Below are 20,517 nucleotides of genomic sequence, written 5' to 3' on the forward strand. Positions count from 1 at the left end.
ATGGGTTATATCCTGCCAAGAATATAACAGCTGGCCATCTTGCAAAGCTTCAAGACACATTCTACATACCCAAACTGTCAGGAAACTTGAGATGAGCTGACTAAAAGACAAGTTTGGGTGCCCTTAGACCTGTACTGCCACCTAGAATATGTGCCTCTAGGCTTCCAAGGATCGACAGTTGGGTTGCTGATCCTTTCTTGGGCAGATAAGTTCCCTTAGAGGAAAAAATCTTATATTCTCTAAATATCATCTTTGTTTTATCACTTTCTTCTTCAGGATAGTTATTTTAAAACTAGGAGTTTTGTGTTTTAACAGAGTGTCAAATGACTGAATCATACTTTAAATGGGAGCACTCTTTTTATATCAGTTTAAAGCTTGTGTAAAATAACTGAAAATACATTTTCTGTGGAGAAATTGCTTTTATTTAACTTTTAAGAGCTGGCAAGTGTTTTAAAGTGCTTTTTACTGTGTTTTTCTATGAAAAAGTGACTCCTAAACATTTGCAGTTTTTACAGACATTTGCTGTTTGTCTCTCTGGAGAAAGAGGCACTGTTTTCAGCATGACCATGGAACAAGCTACTCCTCCCATGGTCTGCCCGCCTTCCAACCACAAAAAGAAAAAGTTAAGTGAATAACTTTTGCCATAACAGCAGGCTACTATTTGCCTCAGCTGCAGGTCAGTGACTCTGCTGTGGCCATTTGTTGTACTGCAGACCACTCATCTCTTACTCCAGCCACTATGGACCAGAAATTAGCCATGTCCCCTGCGTCTGCTGGCAGGAAAGTTCTGAAGAGCTTGGTACCCAGACTTGTCTTTTAGTCGGCTCATCTTGAGCTGCCTGACAGCTTGGGCACATGCAAGGTGCCCATAATCTTTGGAAGCTGGCCAGTAGTTGTATTCTTATCAGGATATAACCCATATAGCTAAGGCTACTGCAGCAGTGATCATTCTAACATCTACTGTTATGATACATTTACTTCCACAATTGTACTTTCTCCCTTTTAATGGAAGTGGCTAAAGCAATTACCACAAGCTTCCTCACAGACTGGATCTTCTCATACAGCATCAAGGCAAATGGTTCACCCCAACTTCTAGCAGTTGCAGCTGAAAGCCTGAATGATTTTGTTTTGATACTTTTTGGCACTCATTCCATAAAGATGTGCATCAAGTATTTAAGGAGGCAAGAAAACCTACAATTAGAAAATCTTATGTTTACAAGTGGAAGAATTATTCTAGGTGGCTAGTAGCCAATAACAGAGATCCTGAAAGGGTTTCAATCCCTCTGGTTTTGAAATATTTGTGTGAGCTACTTAGAGATTGTTGGCTATGTGCTTCTATCAAAGTGCATGTTGCAGTCATCTCAGCTTGTCTGCCCATGATCACCCTTTTTTGTCTCTCTTTGTAGTCAAACAGTTTATGAAGGGAGTGTTGCATGTGAGACACCCTCAAAAGCAAATTCTTCCTTCCTGGGTTCTCAGTTTTGTTCTTCTAAAATTTACCTTACTTCCTTTTGAACCTACCTCTCAGGCTGATATACAGTTCATTATTTGGAAGACTGTTTTACTCATTGCTCTTACATCTGCAAGGCTAGACACTGAGCTGCAAGCTAGTCACTGAGCTGCAAGCTTTCATGGTGGGTCATCTGATTTTTCACAAGGACTGGGTTGTGTTATGCACTAATTTGTCTTGAAACAAGCTATCAATCTCCCAGTGTTCGGTCATGTTTGCAAAGCAAGATAGATAAGATTCTATATACTTTGAATGTGTACAGAGAGCTCAAGTACTACATTGACTGAACAAAGCCCTTTAGGAATCCTGAACAGCTGTTTGTCTTTAATACAGGGTCTAAGAAAGGTCAACCTGTCTCTAAGCAAGCTGTTATACAGTGGTTGTCCTCTGCTATTGTTTTCTGTTACTCCCACCATAGTAAATCTTTTCTAAGCAAGGTTAAGGATCACTCGACTAGGGCCTTAGCCTTTTCAATGGCAATATTGGAATGGAGTAAACTCTAGAAGCTTTCTAGAGGCAGCAACCTGGTCCTCTGCTCATACCTTCACAAAGCACTATAAACTGGATTCCTTGTCAAGGTTCAGAGCAGGTTTGTTATGAGCATTCTCCAGTGGCTCTTGGATCCTTATCCTTCTACCTCCCAGGTAGGGAAATCTTTGAGAATCCACCCAAACTGCCATTGAGGCAATAGGAATGATGAACATTGTATGACTGTATAAGATCAATTTACCTATAACAGTAGATGTTCGAATTCCTCACTGCCTAAGTGGCAGCATCTGCCATTCATCCCCCAGACTGTGCATAGCTGACGTAGGTTCCATCCTCTTTGATTCTGTTGTTGTTGGATTTGGTATTTATATGATATTGTAATTGGCTATGAATTTACTCTTGCTAGATGATTCTGGCTTCAGGTACTTTCCTCTCCTTCCTTGTGAAAGCATAAAGCCTGAACACTCTATCTGATATTGTTAATCCTCGTTCATTCCTTACGCATGGGTATCGGTTCCGACCTCAGAACCGAGCCGGCCATTTTGCAAGCTTGCGTCAGCTTCAAACTCTCAAGCTAAACTCTTACCCACAACCCCCCTCTGCCTGTTACCTCAGATTTAATTTGCCGCGTTGCCATTCGGTCGGGTCAAGCTACTTCTCTTGAGCTAAGTACAGTTATTTGTTGTTTAATAGACTTTCAGATTACTTTTCTGTCAGAAAAGTTTATATTTCATTGTTTCTTACCCTATCGCATCTAGAGCACATATTTTCTTCAGGTTTTTTCTGCTCTTTTCTTTTCCCTTTTACCGCGAGATATTCTCTCTTTACTATCGTTGGTAATCCTTTCCTTTTTTCTTATACCTTCAGGTATTCTTTTGCACCATTGCTGGTACCTTTTTCTATTAATTAATTTGCTGTCATGGCAGATAAGAAAGGTAATCCGGGGTTTAAAAGGTGTTCTGATTGTGGACACAAACTACCTACTTCTGATGCACACTCTTTGTGCGTTTATTGTTTGGGGGCATCCCACTTGTCTGTTGAGAGAGTCATCCAAATACTCCCTCCAGACCAGATAGGATCTGGATTCTACTCAAGACTATTTTTGGTGCCAAAGAAAAACAGGGACTGGAGACCAATTGTGGATCTCAGTGTATTGAACAAGTTTGTGAGAGTACAAAAATTCCGTATGGTCACAATACAGTCTATCCTCCCACTTTTGGAAAAAGATGATTGGATGTGCTCGATAGATCTTCAAGAAGCGCACTACCACATAAAAGTGGACATGCCATCAAGAAGATTTCTGCACTTCCGTGCAGGAGCCAGTCACTACCAGTTCAGAGTAATGCCCTTCGGACTCTCTACAGCCCCCAGAGTGTTCACAAAGTGCATAGCAGTTGTCACAGCTCAGTTGCGACTTCAAGGATTCCAGGTGTTTCCGTACCTAGACGACTGGCTCATTTCCGCCCCCACCAGACATCTACTGGAAAAAGCCCTGGCATACTCTCTCCTCGCTGCTCAAAGGCTAGGCATAACCATAAACTGGGAAAAATCCAATCTCACCCCATCTCAGTCGACAGAATTCATAGGGGTTATCTTGGACACAAAGAACTGCAGAGCTGTTATTCCAGAGCACAGAATTCTAAGGCTAAAGCAACAACTGATTCCAATCCTTTCAAGGGAGAAATCCACGGCTCACTCAGTTCTACAGCTGTTGGGTTCCATGGCAGCCTCCATCACCATTGTTCCCCTGGCCAGGTTTCACATGAGGCTTCTACAATGGCTACTGCTTACCCAATGGTATCCTTTTCAGCATCCTCTTTCAGCCATGATTCGAGTAACCCACAACTGCAAACAGGATTTAAATTGGTGAATGACACACAATCTGTCACAATGGTCTCACCCCTTCTCCCCCCAGCAACCCAAGGCCACAGTGACCATGGACACCTCCCTGATGGGGTGGGGGGGGCTATGTCAGGGACAGACAGTCCAAGGCACTTGGTCCAAACTGGAGGCCCATCTGCATATAAACGTTCTAGAGCTGAGGGCAGTGCTTGTGGTGTTGCAAGCATTCCATCCCCTGCTGCCATCTGGGACAATTGCGATTCAATCAGATAACATGGCCATGGTCTGGTACATCAACAAGCTAGGTGGAACCAAATCTTACCCCCTTTGTTGAGAGGCCATGAGGATATGGCAATGGGAGATGACTACCAACTGTTTTCTTCTAGCGACGCACATTCCCGGGAGTTCCAACATGATAGCAGACAGACTCAGCAGGTGCATTCTTCAACCTCATGAGTGGTCCCTGAATCCCTTGATAGCGGCGGAGATCTTTCACCACTGGGGCTATCCATGCTGTGACCTTTTTGCATCCCCGACCAACTACAAATGCAGCAACTACTTCACCCTGATTCCCCCCCTGGGACAGTCACCCAAGGATGCTCTAGTCCACGATTGCCCTCGGGTCTTTTTTATGCTTTTCCACCCTTTCCCCTCATTCCCCAGTTTCTGAAGAAAGCCCGTTGGTTGAAGAGCAAGGTGATCCTCATAGCACCATATTGGCCTTGACAGATTTGGTTCCCCTTCCTTTGGCCTCACCTACTAGATCGACCATGGATTCTCCACCCAACTCCAGAGTTGATCTCACATCCACAGAACCTGATTCATCCCAACTTGAACAGCCTGAAGCTCACGGCTTGGCTACTCCAATTCCCTTGATTGCCAGGCAGAATGATCTTTCTTTACCAGTATGTGATATTCTCATTGCATCTCATAAGTCTTCCACTAGAATTACTTATCTGAGCAAGTAGAAAAGATTTACCTGTTGGCTGAAAGATAAGCAAGTAGATCCCTTCTCAGCACCAGTGTCGATAATACTAGATTATCTGGCCAACCTTTTTCAATCGGCTCTATCGGCCTCTACCATTAGAGTTCATTTGGCTGCAATTTCTAATTTTCATGAGGGTGTCCAAGATTCCTCTCTTATGTCCCACAAATTGTGCAAGACCTTCATAAAAGGTGTGAATCATCTGATGCCACCTTTTAGAGAGCCTATTCAACCATGGGAATTATCATTAGTTCTACAAGCTCTGACAATGCCACCTTTCGAACCTGCCTCTTCTTGTGACCTCAAGTATTTGTCATGGAAAACCTTGTTTTTTGTCGCCATTACTTCTGCCAGACATATTTCTGAGCTTCAAGCTCTATGTATCAAGAGTCCATACTTGATTTTTCATAGAGATAGAGTGTCTCTGAGAACTAATCCATCTTTTCTGCCTAAAGTGATCTCTGAAATGTCCATTAATCAAGCCATTAAATTTCCAGTTTTCTTTCCCAATCATTCAAACAGAGAAGAGTATTGCCTACATACCCTAGATATCCGCAGGCAAATTCATTTTTACTTAAACAGGACTAGGCCCTTTTGTAAATCTGACCAGTTATTTTTGGCTTTTTTTGGACCTAGATTAGGATCTGCTGTTGCTAAGGTCACATTAGCTAGATGGTTGAAGGACCTTCATTTATACACAACGCAATATCTCATTGCCCACTACCATGAAAGCTCATTCAACAAGGTCAGTGGCAACTTCTGCTGCCTTTCATGCCAGAGCTTCCTTACATGACATCTGTGCAGCTGCAACTTGAGCTATGCCTCATACCTTCATCAATCATTACAAGTTGGACTTGGCCTCCAGGGGAAGAGCATCTTTCGGTTCTATGGTGGTCAGGAATGTCCTTCCATGAGAGCCTCCCAGGAATAGAGGTAGATGGGGACTCTGTCCCATGTGTAAGGAATGAACGAGGGTTAACAATATCAGATAAAGAAGTTATGTCTTACCATAACATTCCATCTGTATTGTTGATCCTCGTTCACTCATTATGACCCTCCCTCCTTCCCCCTCCTGTGGTTTCTAGTGGATCTCATCATCCGGTTCTTTTAGGTTATTTGACCAGAGGTAGCCTCTACCTTCTTTGACTTGCAAACTCTGTCTGAGGTAACAGGGAGAGGGGGGTTGTGGGTAAGAGTTTAGCTTGAGAGTTTGAAGCTGACGCGAGCTTGGAAAATGGCCGGCTCGGTTCCGAGGTAGGAACCGATACCCATGCATAATGACTGAACGAGGATCAACAATACAGATGGAACGTTATGGTAAGACATAACTTCTTTTTTTCTGTGACAGCTGAAGGCTTCCCTATCAGGGTATTTTTAGCTAATCAGCTATCACAGGAAGAGAGAGGGAAGGGAGTTTGAGTTTTTGAAAGCTGGCGAGTACTGGGTTACTGTGACAGATCACCCAAAATGCCACTGAGACAGTGAGGAATTCGACATTGTGATCTACTTCAGCTGGTGACCTTCCAAGCAAATACCTTAAAAAAACAGCTGATAGCATTGCTTACCCTATCTCATTCCTTATAAATAGGTCAGATCAGGAAAACCACATTTCCTGTCTCTGGAAAAAGGCACACATTATCCCTTTGCACAAAGGAAGAAATTCAAAAGGCATTATTAACTTTAGACCTGTTGCAATCTTACCCCCCCTACAAAATACTTGAAATATGAATTCAAGCACAATTGCTAAGCTATCTCCTACAGGAAGAACTCCTATCCCCCACACAAAGTGGTTTATGTCCTTCCCATAATACTACCATTGCACTTCTAACCTATATAGATACTATCAATAAAGCTAGAGATAATGGTAAACTTGTCTCCTCCTTATTTCTAGACCTGTCTAAAGCCTTCAACACAGTTTGTCACAGCAAACTTCTACTTCAGATGTTCTCATTAAGTCTTTTTCAGCCCACCCTTCTATGGTTCAAAAGCTGTCTATCCAATAGGTATCAGTCAGTAAAATGGCACTCCACTCTCTCTCCATACCTTCCATTCACCACCGGTGTACCACAAGGCTCTGTTCTTGGTCCCCTCCTCTTTAATATTTTCAACAATACCTTTCACACATCCACACAACAGGTTTCACTAATATAGTATGCAGATGGCTCCACACTCATTTGCACATCTGACAACATGGCACACCTCCAAAAAAAATATTCAGGAAGGCTTAACAGTAACAGAAACATAGCTTTGTAACTCGCAACTCATGCTTATCCCTATTAAAAAATCCATCTTCCACGGAAAAACAAAATTTAAAGTCCTCTCTCTTGATAATACAACATTTGAAATCACTTCTCATAGTAAATTATTAGGGAAGATAATCTTAAAATTTAACCTGCATATACAAATCCATCTGCTTGTCCATAACTAAATAATATTCTATGCAACAATGTTCCTAGTCAGTCATTATGATCCAGTGACCAAAAACTCTTCTGTCCAGAAACATATGAATTCTGCTAGTCATTGTACACATACCATGTTGCTAAGGTCTGGAACTCCTTGTCTCTATCTGTCAGGTCAATACTATCCCTCCCACCCTTCAAAACCACTCTGAAAGACTTCCTAGTCAAAAGTTGGCTCTCTTCGTGATCAACACTAAGATAAACCATATCCCCAAATGTAAACAAATAACTATTCATACCTTAAATTTCCTTACTCTCTCTTCTTCACTTACTTCTTCACTTCTATCAATTTCGCTGCCCTGGATTTTTCACTAAATATATCATAAGCCTGCTTTTCTCAAAGTTTGTATTGCATTTCCTGTTTGTATTATACTAACTTGCCTTTAATTTCTGTATAAACTGGATAAAAGTTTGCTAACTATTAAATCATTGTCCTATAACTTCTATCTATTTTAATCAATGTCTTCATATTATGTCTAATTTGGTATAATTATTTAAGCTGTATTTGTTTTATGTATTATTTTTAAAGACTATAAAATTATTGTTCTTAAAATGTTTTGTAATACCTTGGAGCTTTTCTCCCGGGCCTCTGCTGAAAATGGGCTCCTACCCAGTCTGACTTCCCCAGTAATCAAATGTCAATAAATACAAATAAATAAATAAATAAATACAGGTAAGTAGGACTTCCACAGCTCTCCTTTTTGTCTCAAATGTAACAAACATCTACTGTTTGTGTATTTTCTGGCAATGTTCAGTGTTTCTGGTTACACTGTTTTCTCAGGTCAGTAATTAGTCAAGAAAAAATAAGATGTGGGTGATTTCTGCATAAGAGATAAGAAGTGCACAACTTATGTTATGCTACACCACCTGGGGGGTATTAGTTTGTACATTAACTGTGATGGCTGTAGACAGACAGGCTCACTGAGCTGCAGTTTTAGGTACAGTGGTGTCCTTCCTCTAACCTTCCTATACTCATTTTCTAGAAGACAGGAAGCTGTTTGTGGGCATGCTTGGAAAGCAGCAAACGGATGAAGATGTCAGGAAAATGTTTGAGCCTTTTGGAAATATTGATGAGTGCACAGTGCTACGTGGGCCTGATGGAACCAGCAAAGGTACTCTCAGAAAAGCTATCCTGCTGTTTTACTTTTCACTTTTTGTCATACTATGCCCTAATATAAACAATGTATGTTGTTCAGTGAATCTTACATCCTCCATGAGCCCGTACTTAGCAGGACAACTAGCAGGGTTCCTTTTCCCATGGACTAGCTCATACAGCCTGATTTGCTAATTGAAATACAAGGTGTTTTGCTGAGGCAAATGCCTGACTTCAAGAGTCATATAAGCATGAATCACAATTGCCAGTCTGACTGACAGACATTTATGACATACTGTGTACTGCACAGTCAATTGACATTATTGTAATACATTTTTGTTACTAGCTCTTATATGTGGATATGTATACAGATGGTCCTTAATTATCCTGTGGGAAAGCAGTTGGTATTAGGTGACAAAATGCTGTTACCTTCATACATTATAAATGGGGTAGCACATACATAGTCATTAACAATATGACTGTACATTTTAAGGTATAACCAGAAACACTGAGGTATAGACCTCATGAGTGAATCTTGAGTATGAGTTTTCAAATATCAAGCCAGAACCTTCAACTTGCATTTAGTGATTGTGAGAACCGAATTTTGCATACAATACAAGCTGCAGTTTTGCAATATACTCTTCACCACATCAGTTGCTGCACTAGTACTAAGATATTACAGTGTCAGAACAGCAAGGATTTAGTGACTGTGGGTATAACCAGAAGGCATATATGCATGAGTTTGCATACACACATGCACACACTACTCAGCTAGTAGTCCTGCCTTAAGGCTGGATTAAAATCACAACTCACCCATTGTTATTTACTGCTACCTTGTTTCCATAAAATAATTTAGCTTTGCTGAACTTTATGAGTATAATCCTGTGCATATGAATTTAGTAACAAAACCATAACTCCATTAGACAAATATTACAATGCATCTCTCCAGTGTATTATATGAACCACATAGAAACTAGAATATAATCTGTCTCTTTGCAAATTGCAGAGAAATGGTTGAGTTGGGTGTGGAAAAAATAAAATTTTATAAAAGCAAGAGGACGTAGCAAAAGGGAGGAATGTTGAGAAGTATGCAGATTAAACTAAATGCAGAGAATGGCATGACAAAGTAATACATTTAAAAAACAAAACTGCACAAACAGAATGCATAATAGTGGCAAATAAAGTGTTTTAAATGTCACTTGAAAGTAGTAATATTGGATAACATAAACATAAGCAAGTGATAGAAGAAAGTAAGAATGAAGACAGAGGAGGTCAATTTGACATACCCATCCTAGCCCTCCTGTCTGTTTTGCTGGTGGCCTGTGTTTCAACAGTGAAGTGGGTGCCAGACAGCAGTATATGTAGAAGATTATTTCTGACAGGCTCTCTTTCTCTCAGGTTTCTGCTTCTTTTTTCCTGTCTATCAACCCTCAGATAACTTCCAGTTAAGGCTGAGCCTTCTGTCCTAGTTATCCCCCCTGGTGATGACTGAGGTCTGTGGCTGTGGAAGAAAATGTGAATAGGAATAGGTAAATCATCCACAGTAGGGCTGTGTCAATAGTAGCACATACATAACTGCATCAGCATATTTGCAGGTGAGCTTAAGGGTATGCCAAAGGGGAAAAGAAAGGAAAAGCCTTTTGCCATCAAAATGGAGCTGTGTTAGGACATCCCTGTCTCCTTCCTGTCTTACTGCAGAGATTTCAAAATGGCAGTAGAACATGGCTAATAGTTAATAATACAGGGGAAGAGTATAACAAAAATGTGAAAATTATGAATAAGATAAGTCCCAAGTATAAAATCTGATGTAATTATAACTGTTCTGTACAACCAGGTAGTGATGTGTCATTCACAGTACTGTTTGCAGTTAAAGTGGCCTGACCTACACCAGGTCAAGAGCTAATCCAGGCGCAAAAGTCAAAACTAGTGAAAGGGAGAGCTATGACAAATGCAGTAAGAAAAAGAGAGGAGAGGGAATACAGCAGTACTAAACAGTTCAAGACTTCTGTTTTAAACTAATCCTGGTGTATAGTTTGCTAACATCAACTAGACTAGCAATAAACAGTTCCAAAACTAATGTAGATTGCATGTAAAGATAGCTACTGAGTACTGGGCTTGAAGACTGACAGGATGGATGCTAACATTTGAAAGAATGTCATTTCAGTTTATGCGCAAGTGTAGCACAGCAAACCACTGCTACACACACACACTCTCCTGCAGGAAACCCCACTGAGATTCTCCATCATTTCAAATACTTATGGGTTTATATGTAGCTACTAGGCAATCAGTCCATGAGAATCACTGAGAAGCCTAGCACAGTTTCCGAGTTGCTGCATACCACTGTCTGGTTAAGTGACTTGCTCAATATATATCAAGTATGTGGCTACTTTGAAATTAAACAAATCTGTTTCTACTCTGCTCTACAAGAATATGATACTGCATCTGGTAATATCTCCTTGGACTATTATGGTAGAAATTCCACACAGCTTAGTTTTGCACCATTTGTTCTTTGTTGGCACTTTTGGGCAAAACGTTACATTTCTAGAGCATTCCTTGCACTTCACTATTCCAAGATGTGACTTGTATTCTCAGTCATCTTTTCTCTCAACAGCTTAGACATAAAAATATTGTATGCATTGAATATTAAACACTGAATACAGTTTATTGCCTCCATGTAGAAAAACTGTGACTGGATTTTCTTTCTGGTTCATGACTTTTGCTATGGTCACCCTGTCATTGTGACATCTTTCAGAAACCAGATGTCCAAATTAGTGTTGGTATATTTCTGAAATTATTCTACTCTTTCTTCATTCATTGGCAACTGTAGTATCACTAAAACAGTCTTTAGTTCTTCAAGCAAATCTTCATTCTGCTCTGGTAAATATGTTACATTTAACATATCTGCTAGGTACAGTTGTAGTTCCTTCCACTGACTTAGACTTCACTTTCAGGACATTTTTGTAAATTAAGCCATTTCCTCTATAATGGCTGCAATGACTTGTTCACAGAATTTGCAGAGGTTCATGATCTGTCTCTGTTTGCACTTTTTATTATAAATATATTCATGCAACTTCTCGCATCCATACACTATTGCTAATAATTCTTAAGATTAATAGATCTTTATGTATTAAATAATTTTTGCATTTTGCCAGTTTAATTCTGCCCTTTATTATTGTTATTATTATTATTATTATTACTCTATTATGCATAGTTTGCATAATGGTTAATCTTCACCTCCCAAGCACAAGGTATAGGGTTTGATCCTGACCTCCAACCAATGCCTGTTTAGAGTGTGCATGTTTTCATTCTTCCTCTGTGGGGTTCCTTCCACCTCCTAAAATGTGCTGGATATTTCCAACTAAAACCCCAACTAAAACTGAATGAAGTCATGGGTAGCAGTACACAATCACGGTGGTGCCTTTCTGGGGAAGAGTTGTATAGACCAACCATTATTGGCATCAACTGTGGTACACAACACCCTCTAGATAGGAGAACACTGATCACATACTGTGTTCTGTGTCAGGGCTAGCCACTCAACTGTGTAAAAATTAGTTCTCGGTGATTTGGTCATGATTACTAATGTTGCCAAAAATAGACATGGGTATCTGAACATGCTGTGTATCCAGAAAACACTATAGACGTGCAATAAAGCAAGGCCACTTGGCTTGAGATCCAGAGTCAACTACTCAGGGGGAGGACAGACATGAAAGAGTGGTGGGAACTGTGGTGAGGGAGAGTCTTCTGAAGGCAATGAGGAATGTCATCAGAATTAGTGACAGACTCCAGTGTAAAGACAGGACAGTATTCATTATGTCTATCTATGCCCCAAAGCAGAGATGTGAAGATGAGTAAAAAAGTGCACTCAGGCAGCAGTTGCAGGACCTACTAGATAAAGCAGGACAACATGAGTTGATGTTATTAATGGGTACCTAAATGCTCATATTGGGATGCATGGAACAGGATACGAGGACTGCCTGAGCCCACATGAGTGGGGTACCTATAATAGAGAAGGAGAGGTCATTCCAGACTTCTGCCTGGCAAATGTCATAATGGTAGCTATCACATGGTTGACAGAGACCATCACAATATCACATACAAGAGTGGCCAACTTGCAACTCGGGTAGACTTCCTCCTAGTAAGGAAAGGGCACTGGGGTAAAATCAAAGAATGTTTATCATATTTATCACTGCTGCAGTAGCCTTAGCTGTATGGGATGTATATTGCCAAGGATATAACAACTGGGCAGATTCCAAAGCTTCAGGGCACCTTCCACGCACACAAATTTTCATGCAGTTTGAGATGAGCTAACTAAAAGATAAGTTTGGGTGGAAAGCCCTGCAGAGCTGTACTGCCACCAAAGACTACGCTCCTCTGAGGCTTTTGAGGATAAACTGCTTGAACTTTCCTTTGCTGGGCATTTAAGTTCTCTTTGGGAGAAAAAACTTGAATTTTCTTAATTTTGTTGAAGTTTTATTAATTTCCACTTCAGGAAAGTTATTTTAAAGCTAGGAGTGTTATGTTTTAACAGTCTGTCTCGAGACTGCAACATATATTTAAACAGAGCCATCTTTTTTCTGTCAGTTTAAAAGTAGTGTAACGTAAATGAAAACATTTTTTCTTTGGAGAAATCGTGTTTATTTTAACTTTGTGAGGCTGGCGTAGTGTTGTCAAGTGCTTTTTACTTTTTTTTTTTTCTGTCAAAAAAAGTAGATTTTGTAGGCTAGTAGTGTTTACTAGCAATTGCTGCTTGTATTCCCTAGGAAAAAGGCACCAATTTTGGCTTGACAATGGAACAGACTACCGGTCCCATGGTCAGTCCTCCTTTTAGCCACAAAAATAAAAAATTAAGCAAACAGTCTTTGCCACAACTGCAGGCTAGCAATTTGCTTCAGCTGCAGGTGGGTGACCATGCTGTGGCCATTTGTTGTACCTCATCTTTTAACCCAGATTCCCCTATTGTAGCACGTTTAGCCCATTATGAACCAGGGGTTATTAAAGTCCTCTACAGCTGTTGGAGTCCCCTCACAGGGAAAGAGAGAGTCACTCTTGTCAGTCTTGGGAGAGGGGAACAGGGAAGGTTTCTCTGCTGTGTCAGAATGCTGTGCCCATCCCTGGGAAACCTGCTGCTATTTGTAACACAGGTGTCCCCTTTTTTCCTATCAAAAAGAAACAGAAAACGAAGCATGTATCTACTCCTGAATTTTTTTTAAATAGGAGTAGTTTACTGGGTATGGTTCATGTTTAATTCAGGCTATTGATCCTTTTTGTAAAGTAGTTCCTGGTAAAAGAATGAGAGATTCCTCTTTTCCTGAAGAGATTCACAATTCTGAATCTGAACAGGAATATACGGGGATAGATACAAGGTTTTTTCCTCAGATTTCTGATTCAGACTTTGAGGAGAGTTCAGTTTCTGATTCTCCCTCTAGGGCTTTCTCTTTTGATAGAATGTGCTAGTGTTTTCATTGTAAGATAACTGAGGTTTCTCATTCCTCAAAACTACTATGAGTTGTTACAGAAGAATTTTCCAAAACCTACACACTTTCCTTCTGTATGTATGCATTACTGCCTACAACTTTCCTGATAGTCAGCCAGCTGCCCCTAAAAAGGCAGAAGGATGTGTAAAGTTCCTCTGTCTTATACATTTTTATACACAGTTCCCAAACTTGACTCAGCAGCTATAGCTTTATTTGATCCCACTGCTGATAAGCACTTAGCTAATTCCAATCCTGCTCTTTCCAACACGGATGGGAACATTATTGATAGGTATAGGAAAAGAGTGTATACTTCTGCAACTTTGATTTTCAGAATTTTGAATTGTCAGCCTCATATGTTAAAATTTGATGTGATGTCAGTCTCACCTTTATTCTCACTTCTGGGTCTGATCTGATGTGTCAGATCTGTCTCTGCCAATATTCCAAGTTGAAGTCTTCAGCAAAGCTCATGGGCTACATTCTTTGCCCATAATTCCTTCCACTGGTTACCTCAGATCTCCTTTGCCATGCAGCGAAGAGGTTTCGTCAGGCTAAGTACAACTTTTGATTACTATCTTTCTACATAGCTTTCTATATTTCATATATTTAACTGTTTCTTCTAGTATATAATTTAATTTAACTTCTTTACCCACTTCCCCCTGTTCTATACGTCTGTTTAAATTAGAGGATATTTTAGGAATGTCTGTTTTAATTAAAGACATTCCGCACCTTTCTGGTAATACCTTTCCTGTCTAGTTTGTACAAATTTTATGATAAAAATTTAACCCCTTTTCTGTAACTTTTGTTTCTGCATGTGATCTTGAGTTAAGTCCATTTAAATTAAAGGACTTAAGTTTTCTAAAGTCAATTTCTAAAGTCAGAGTGGTTGTTCTATCTTTCTTTTCTCTTTCTTATGTTTATCATGTCTCAAAAACAGGAGAGCAAGCCTTTAGGCTTCAAGAAGTGTGAAAACTGCAGTAAGAAAATGCCCCTTAGCGATTCACATACCTTGTGTGTATATTGTTTACAGGCTTTACACCTACAAGAATCCTGTTTCATTTGCCACACCTTCAATCAGTGGACTTTAATGGAATGCAAGAATAAAATGATTTTGAAAGGCCTTTTGAAAACGCCTTTCTCTGAGGCTATATCCACCAATAAGTCAGAGAAGCCAGCTAAGAGATCTCTATTTGAGCTGAGATCCTCATCATAGCCAAAGCAGAAGGCTCCAAAATTGACGGATCCGAAGGGTCTATCAGAGTCAACATCTCCTCCTGGCTCCAGAATTTCCTTGGAGCAGGAATCTCCACTGGCATCAACTGTTTCTTCTGCTCATACACACAGGAGCCAATCTCCTTCTGTGGAGAAGATTTCTGCCAGTCTCCTTACCCCACTTTTGGCTACTTCAAGATCACCTACCCTATCCACTAGCTCTACCAGGAGTCTGTCAGATGAAGACGTGGATAGGGTCATGGAGAGACTTTTAAAGACACCTGCTTTGGACAGAATCCTCATGGATCCAGTTCCAAAGGATTTGGTTCAGACAAAAAAACCCTCTCCTTCTATAGTTCATCCTCTGATTCATCCTCCTGCTTTGGAGTCAGAATATTCTGACATCTATGTTGTGTCAGTGTCTGTTCTGGGACCAATAACTTCCCCAGTTCTGTCATTGGCCCTGATCGTCTCCATGCCTTTGTAGCAGGAGACCTCTAGGAGCTGACACTCCCATGTCTCTGATATCTTCGGATCCAAATATGTCTCTGGAGGCCTCGACACTGGTGAGCTCGGCTTCTGCCTCTGCTTTGGAGATGCTCTCTTCTGCTCCAGAGGGACCTTCAGCTCTGATGATTTTCTTGTCGGATCCAGGGACTCCTTCAGAGCAAGGAAGGTCTGCTTTCAAAGTAATGAGGAGGGCTTTGACTGCTCAACAGTCTGGTACACAGTCTTTCTCAGTTCTTCCTCCCTCTTCAGCCAAGGTGTCTTTGTCTTCTCGTGAGCCCTCTCCACAGGTCCGCAGAGACACTAGGATTCAGGAAGTACCTCAGGTTACTGCCTCCTCTGCTGAAACCTCTGCAGAGTACCCTACTAAAGAGATTCCTCAGAAGAGGACATATAAGAGGAAGCATCTGGACTCCCAGGAAGAGTCTATCACATCCTATACTAACCTCGATGAGGCAGAAGGGTCCTCACAATCACCTCCAGAAGATATCTCCTTTGGAGACATCCTAGAATTGTTGAAACAGAGAGGTGATTGGCAGTCTACCCCCCACTTTGTTTGAGGAGTCGGTCTTCCAGAAGGGCTTTGCATCTCGCTCATCAACTTCTTGGGTTACTCCCCCTTTCGATGAGCTTATTAGAGCTTATCTCACAAAAGGCTTGGGAGACCCCAGATACCATAGATGCTACTCCTAGGAGGCCAAATAAATAATTACTGCCCCTAAAGAGAAAGATTTTCTTTCAAAAGGTGTAGGAGTTGATGCCATGGTCATGGCGGCAGCCACCAGAAAGGAACTTGCTGAGACGAGTACCTCTATCCATCCTCCTAATAAGGACTCAGGACAATGGATAGATATATGAAGTGCATCTCTGCATCAGTGACCTTTGCCTTACGGTCTCTGAATTACCTAACTCACTTCAAAAGACTTCAGAGGGACCTGATTAAAGAGTTATTAGACTCCCTTCAAGGAGCCATAACCAATGCGCTGTCAGAGAAAGTCAGTGATCAGCTCGCTACCTTGAATTCAGTTGTCAACTCGTCCATGAGACTAATTTCTTATGCAGTGGATGGAATGAGTAGGGCAGCAGGCTCAGGTATCTCTGCTAGGAGACAGGCCTGGATGCATGTTTGCAGTTTTGCTCTTCATCTTCCTTCATTAATACCACCTTTGACGGCTCATCGCTATTTGGGCCAAAAGTGAAGGAAATGCTCACCAGGTGTGAACAAGAGGGTAAGATCTTGTCTGCCACTGGAGTACATTTTTCAACTCCTACCAGACCCTTTCCCAAAGGTCAAAAAGGTAGTGGGGAAAATGTGGTTCAGAAAATCCCAGAGGTCTTCTTAGGACACACAAGATGAAAGTTCTCTCAGAGGCAGAGGGAACAATAACAGGAGATGCTGCTTTTGTGGCGGGGGGGGGGGGGTCCCGCAAAACAAAGGCTCCAAGGAAACTTTATTTGGGAGATCTTTTCAGCCCTCTTGAAAGTGTGCCCAATTGCTCCACTCCAGAGGCAGTCGGGGGACGGTTGTCTTTGCACCAAGAAACCTGTCTAAAGATAAATGACAAATGGGTGCAGGACATAATATCCAGGGGATATGTTATTCTCTTCTCCCTTCCTAGCCTCAAAAACAAAGTTGTGCCAGATTTTCCACCCAGTCAAAAGGAACAGGCAACTATAGAATTTCAAGAGTTGCTAAGCAAAAGAGTAATCCAAGAAGTCCCTGTAGAACAGAAAGGATCCAGAACCTACTCAAGAAACTTTTTTGTTCCAATAAAAACCCCAGGTGACTGGAAGCCCATTCTGGATCTTGGCAATCTAAACAAATCAGTAAAGAAGACCAAATTCTGGATGGTGACACTGCAGTCGATACTTCCATTCCTGGAAAAAGACAATTGGATGTGATCTATAGACCTCAAGGATGCATACTACCATATTCCAGTGGACAAATGGTCCAGGAGGTTCTTGCACTTCCAGCTAGGAGCCAGTCACTTCAGTTTCGAGGTCTGCCCTGTGGTCTCACTACAGCCCCCTGAGTGTTCACCAAATGTATGGCAGTAGTAGCAGCTCACCTGAGATGCAAGGGAATCCACATATTCCCATACCTGGACGACTGGTTCATAACCGCCCCAACCAGGCATTATTTATTTTAATCAAGAGATTATTTCTTCAACTCTGCTGTTCTCTGGGCATTACCATAAATTATGAGAAATCTGAGCTAGAACAATCACAGACTTTACTGTTCATAGGAGAAGAGATAAACATTACCACTCAGATAGCAAGTCTTTCATGAGACAGAGTACACTACCTCTATCATCTCGTCAAAATTCACATAAAAAAATCAAAAGCCAATGCAAAACTAGTTCTCCAGGTCATAGGGAAAATGGCTGCTTCCATCATACTGATTACAATAGCTCACCTCCACATTAGGGTGCTCCAATGGATGGTATTTGCTCAGTGGCCAATCTTGGAACTTCCTATGTCTCACAAGATCATAATAACAAAGGCCTGCAAGAGGGATCTCCAATGGTGGATTCATTCACAGTCAGTACTTCAAGGCCATCCCTTTATTTCTCCACAACCTCTAGCCATGGCTACCACAGATGTTTCCCAGATGGGGGGGGGGGCATTTTCTCGGGAAGACAGTTCAAGGCATCTGGCAAGACCACGAGGCTCACCTGCATATAAATGTCCTTGAGATGAGAGCTGTGCTGTTAGCAGTGCAAGCATTCCAGAATTGTCTTGCAACAGGGACAATTGCAGTCCAGACTGACAACATGTCTGTAGTTTGGTATATCAACAGACAAGGGGGAACCTGATTTTACCCACTTTGTCAAGAAGCTCTCATGGTCTGGTACTGGGCAAAAGCCTTCAACTGCTTTCTAATAGCAATGCACATCCCAGGGAAATCCAATGTGATTGCAGACAAACTGAGCAGAGCCATTTTATGGCCGCACTAGTGGTCTCTCAATTAGAATGTAGCAGAAGTGATATTCCACAAATGGGGCCAGCCTTGCTGCAACCTTTTGCATCACCCAGAAATGCCAAATGCAGCAACTACTTCACCATGATCCCTCCAACGGGGGAGTCACCAAGGGATGCACTTTTTCCTGGGACTTCTTTATGCCTTTCCCTGATTCCTCTAATTCCAAAGCTCTTACAGAAAGCGAGTTTATTGGAGACAACCATTATCCTAATTGCCCCCTACTGACCTCATCAGATCTAGTTTTGCTTTCTTCAGCCTCATCTCCGGGATGAACTTTGGATTCTGGACCCAGTTCCAGACCTTCTGACACATCCATCGAGGATGGTTTATCCCAACCTAGGCAACCTGAAATTGACAGCTTGGCTGCTCCAGTTGCCCTAATTGCCAGGTTTCCATCCCATTCCTCTCCAGTCAAGCATATAATTTTATCATCTCATAAAACATCTACTCAGAAACTTTATAAAATCAAATGGAAGAAGTTTGTTATATGGGCAGACGATTAAAAGATAGATCTCTTTACAGCACCAGTTCATTCTGTCCTTCAATTTTTGTCAGAGATCTTCAGTGATGGAGCAGCTGCAGCTTCAGTGAAAGTTCAACTAGCTGCAATCTCTAATTTCCATATAGGAGAAAATGGCCAACCTATCATGGCACATATACTTTGCAAATCCTTTTTGAAAGGCACTGTTATGCTAAGGCCTCCCTTAAACATCCAATGCCTCCTTGGGATCTATATTTCATTCTGTCCAATATTATATGTCCTCCATTTGAGCCCTCAAGCACATGTGATATGAAGTATCTTTCATGGAAAACTCTTATTTCTAGTGGCAATTACTTCTGCCAGAAGGGTATCTGAGTTACAAGTTTGTTCATAACCCCCCCATCTAATCTTTCACAAAGATAATGTGTTACACACCAATCCATCCTTTCTACCCAAGGTGGTTACAGAAAATACCCTGAACCAATCTGTTGACCTTCCAGTTTTCTTTCCCAACTTTCAAAATAAAGGAGAGTATTCTTTGCACCTCCTAGATGTTTGTAGGCAATTGCATTTTATTTACACAGGACTTCGGAATTCAGAAAATCAGACCAACTTTTTGTTTCATACTGCAATACAAGAATAGGTTACCCAGTTTTGAAGGTCACATTATCCAGATGGCTTTCATCATGCATATCCCATATTTACAATTCTAAAAACAAAGCCCTTCTAAATGGTGCTAAAGCTCATTCTACTAAACCTCTGCTGCGTTCCAGGCTAGACTACCATTGGATAATATCTGCACAGCCAAGTTGTCCCACTTTTTTAACTCATTACAAAATGGATTTGGCCTTCAGGAGTAGAGCATCTTTTGGTTCTATGGTACTGATGAATATTCTCCCTTGAACCACCCAAGAGTTCCGTTGCTGGAGACGTGGTCCTACAAGTGAAAATAAGGGTGAGATTGACAACATCACATAAAGAAATTATGTTCTTACCATAACATTCCATGTGTGTTGTTCATCTTGTCCTTTACTCTCACAGCCCTCCTTCCTCTCCCTGCCTAGACCCCTGGTAGACTAGTTAACAAATAGGATTACAGGAGGGATATATAGCCTCAGAGAATACTCTCTTTCAGTCTATTTTTAATTTTATGGGACCAGGTATGTACATATTTCCATACATCTACAAATTGTTACCATGTAACTCTTCTTTATGTACTGTTGGGGGCAAACAAGATCTGAGGTAATCAGAGGAAAAAATATGAGTAAAGAATGTAGCCCACGAGCTTTGCTGAAGACCTCAAGCTGGAATATTGGCCGAGATGGATCTGACACATCAGATCCAACCCAAAAGTGAGAATAAGTAAAGGACAAGATGGACAATACATATGGAATGTTATGGTAAGAACATAACTAGTTTTTCTGACAAATTGTGAAAGTATGATGAATGTTTTATCTGCAGTTTCTTCTTGTCAGTAAAATGCTT

General features: G+C 41.1%; 1 protein-coding gene across 4 annotated transcripts in view; it reads left to right on the forward strand.

The window, feature by feature from the left end:
• The window catches only part of CELF3 (CUGBP Elav-like family member 3), a 1,127,909-nt gene that overhangs the window by 718,019 nt on the left and 389,373 nt on the right, over positions 1–20,517 (forward strand). For 2 of the 4 annotated variants that reach the window (XM_044079943.1, XM_044079946.1), the window contains exon 4: positions 8,269–8,397. In XM_044079943.1, coding sequence (XP_043935878.1) covers positions 8,269–8,397 — 129 coding nt within the window. The remainder of the gene's footprint in view (positions 1–8,268; positions 8,398–20,517) is intronic. The other 2 variants (XM_044079945.1, XM_044079947.1) reach the window with 1 other exon arrangement.

The sequence above is a fragment of the Protopterus annectens genome, chromosome 8.part0, assembly GCF_019279795.1.
Source record: "Protopterus annectens isolate FY-2018-M chromosome 8.part0, PAN1.0, whole genome shotgun sequence".
Taxonomy (NCBI): Eukaryota; Metazoa; Chordata; order Ceratodontiformes; family Protopteridae; genus Protopterus; species Protopterus annectens.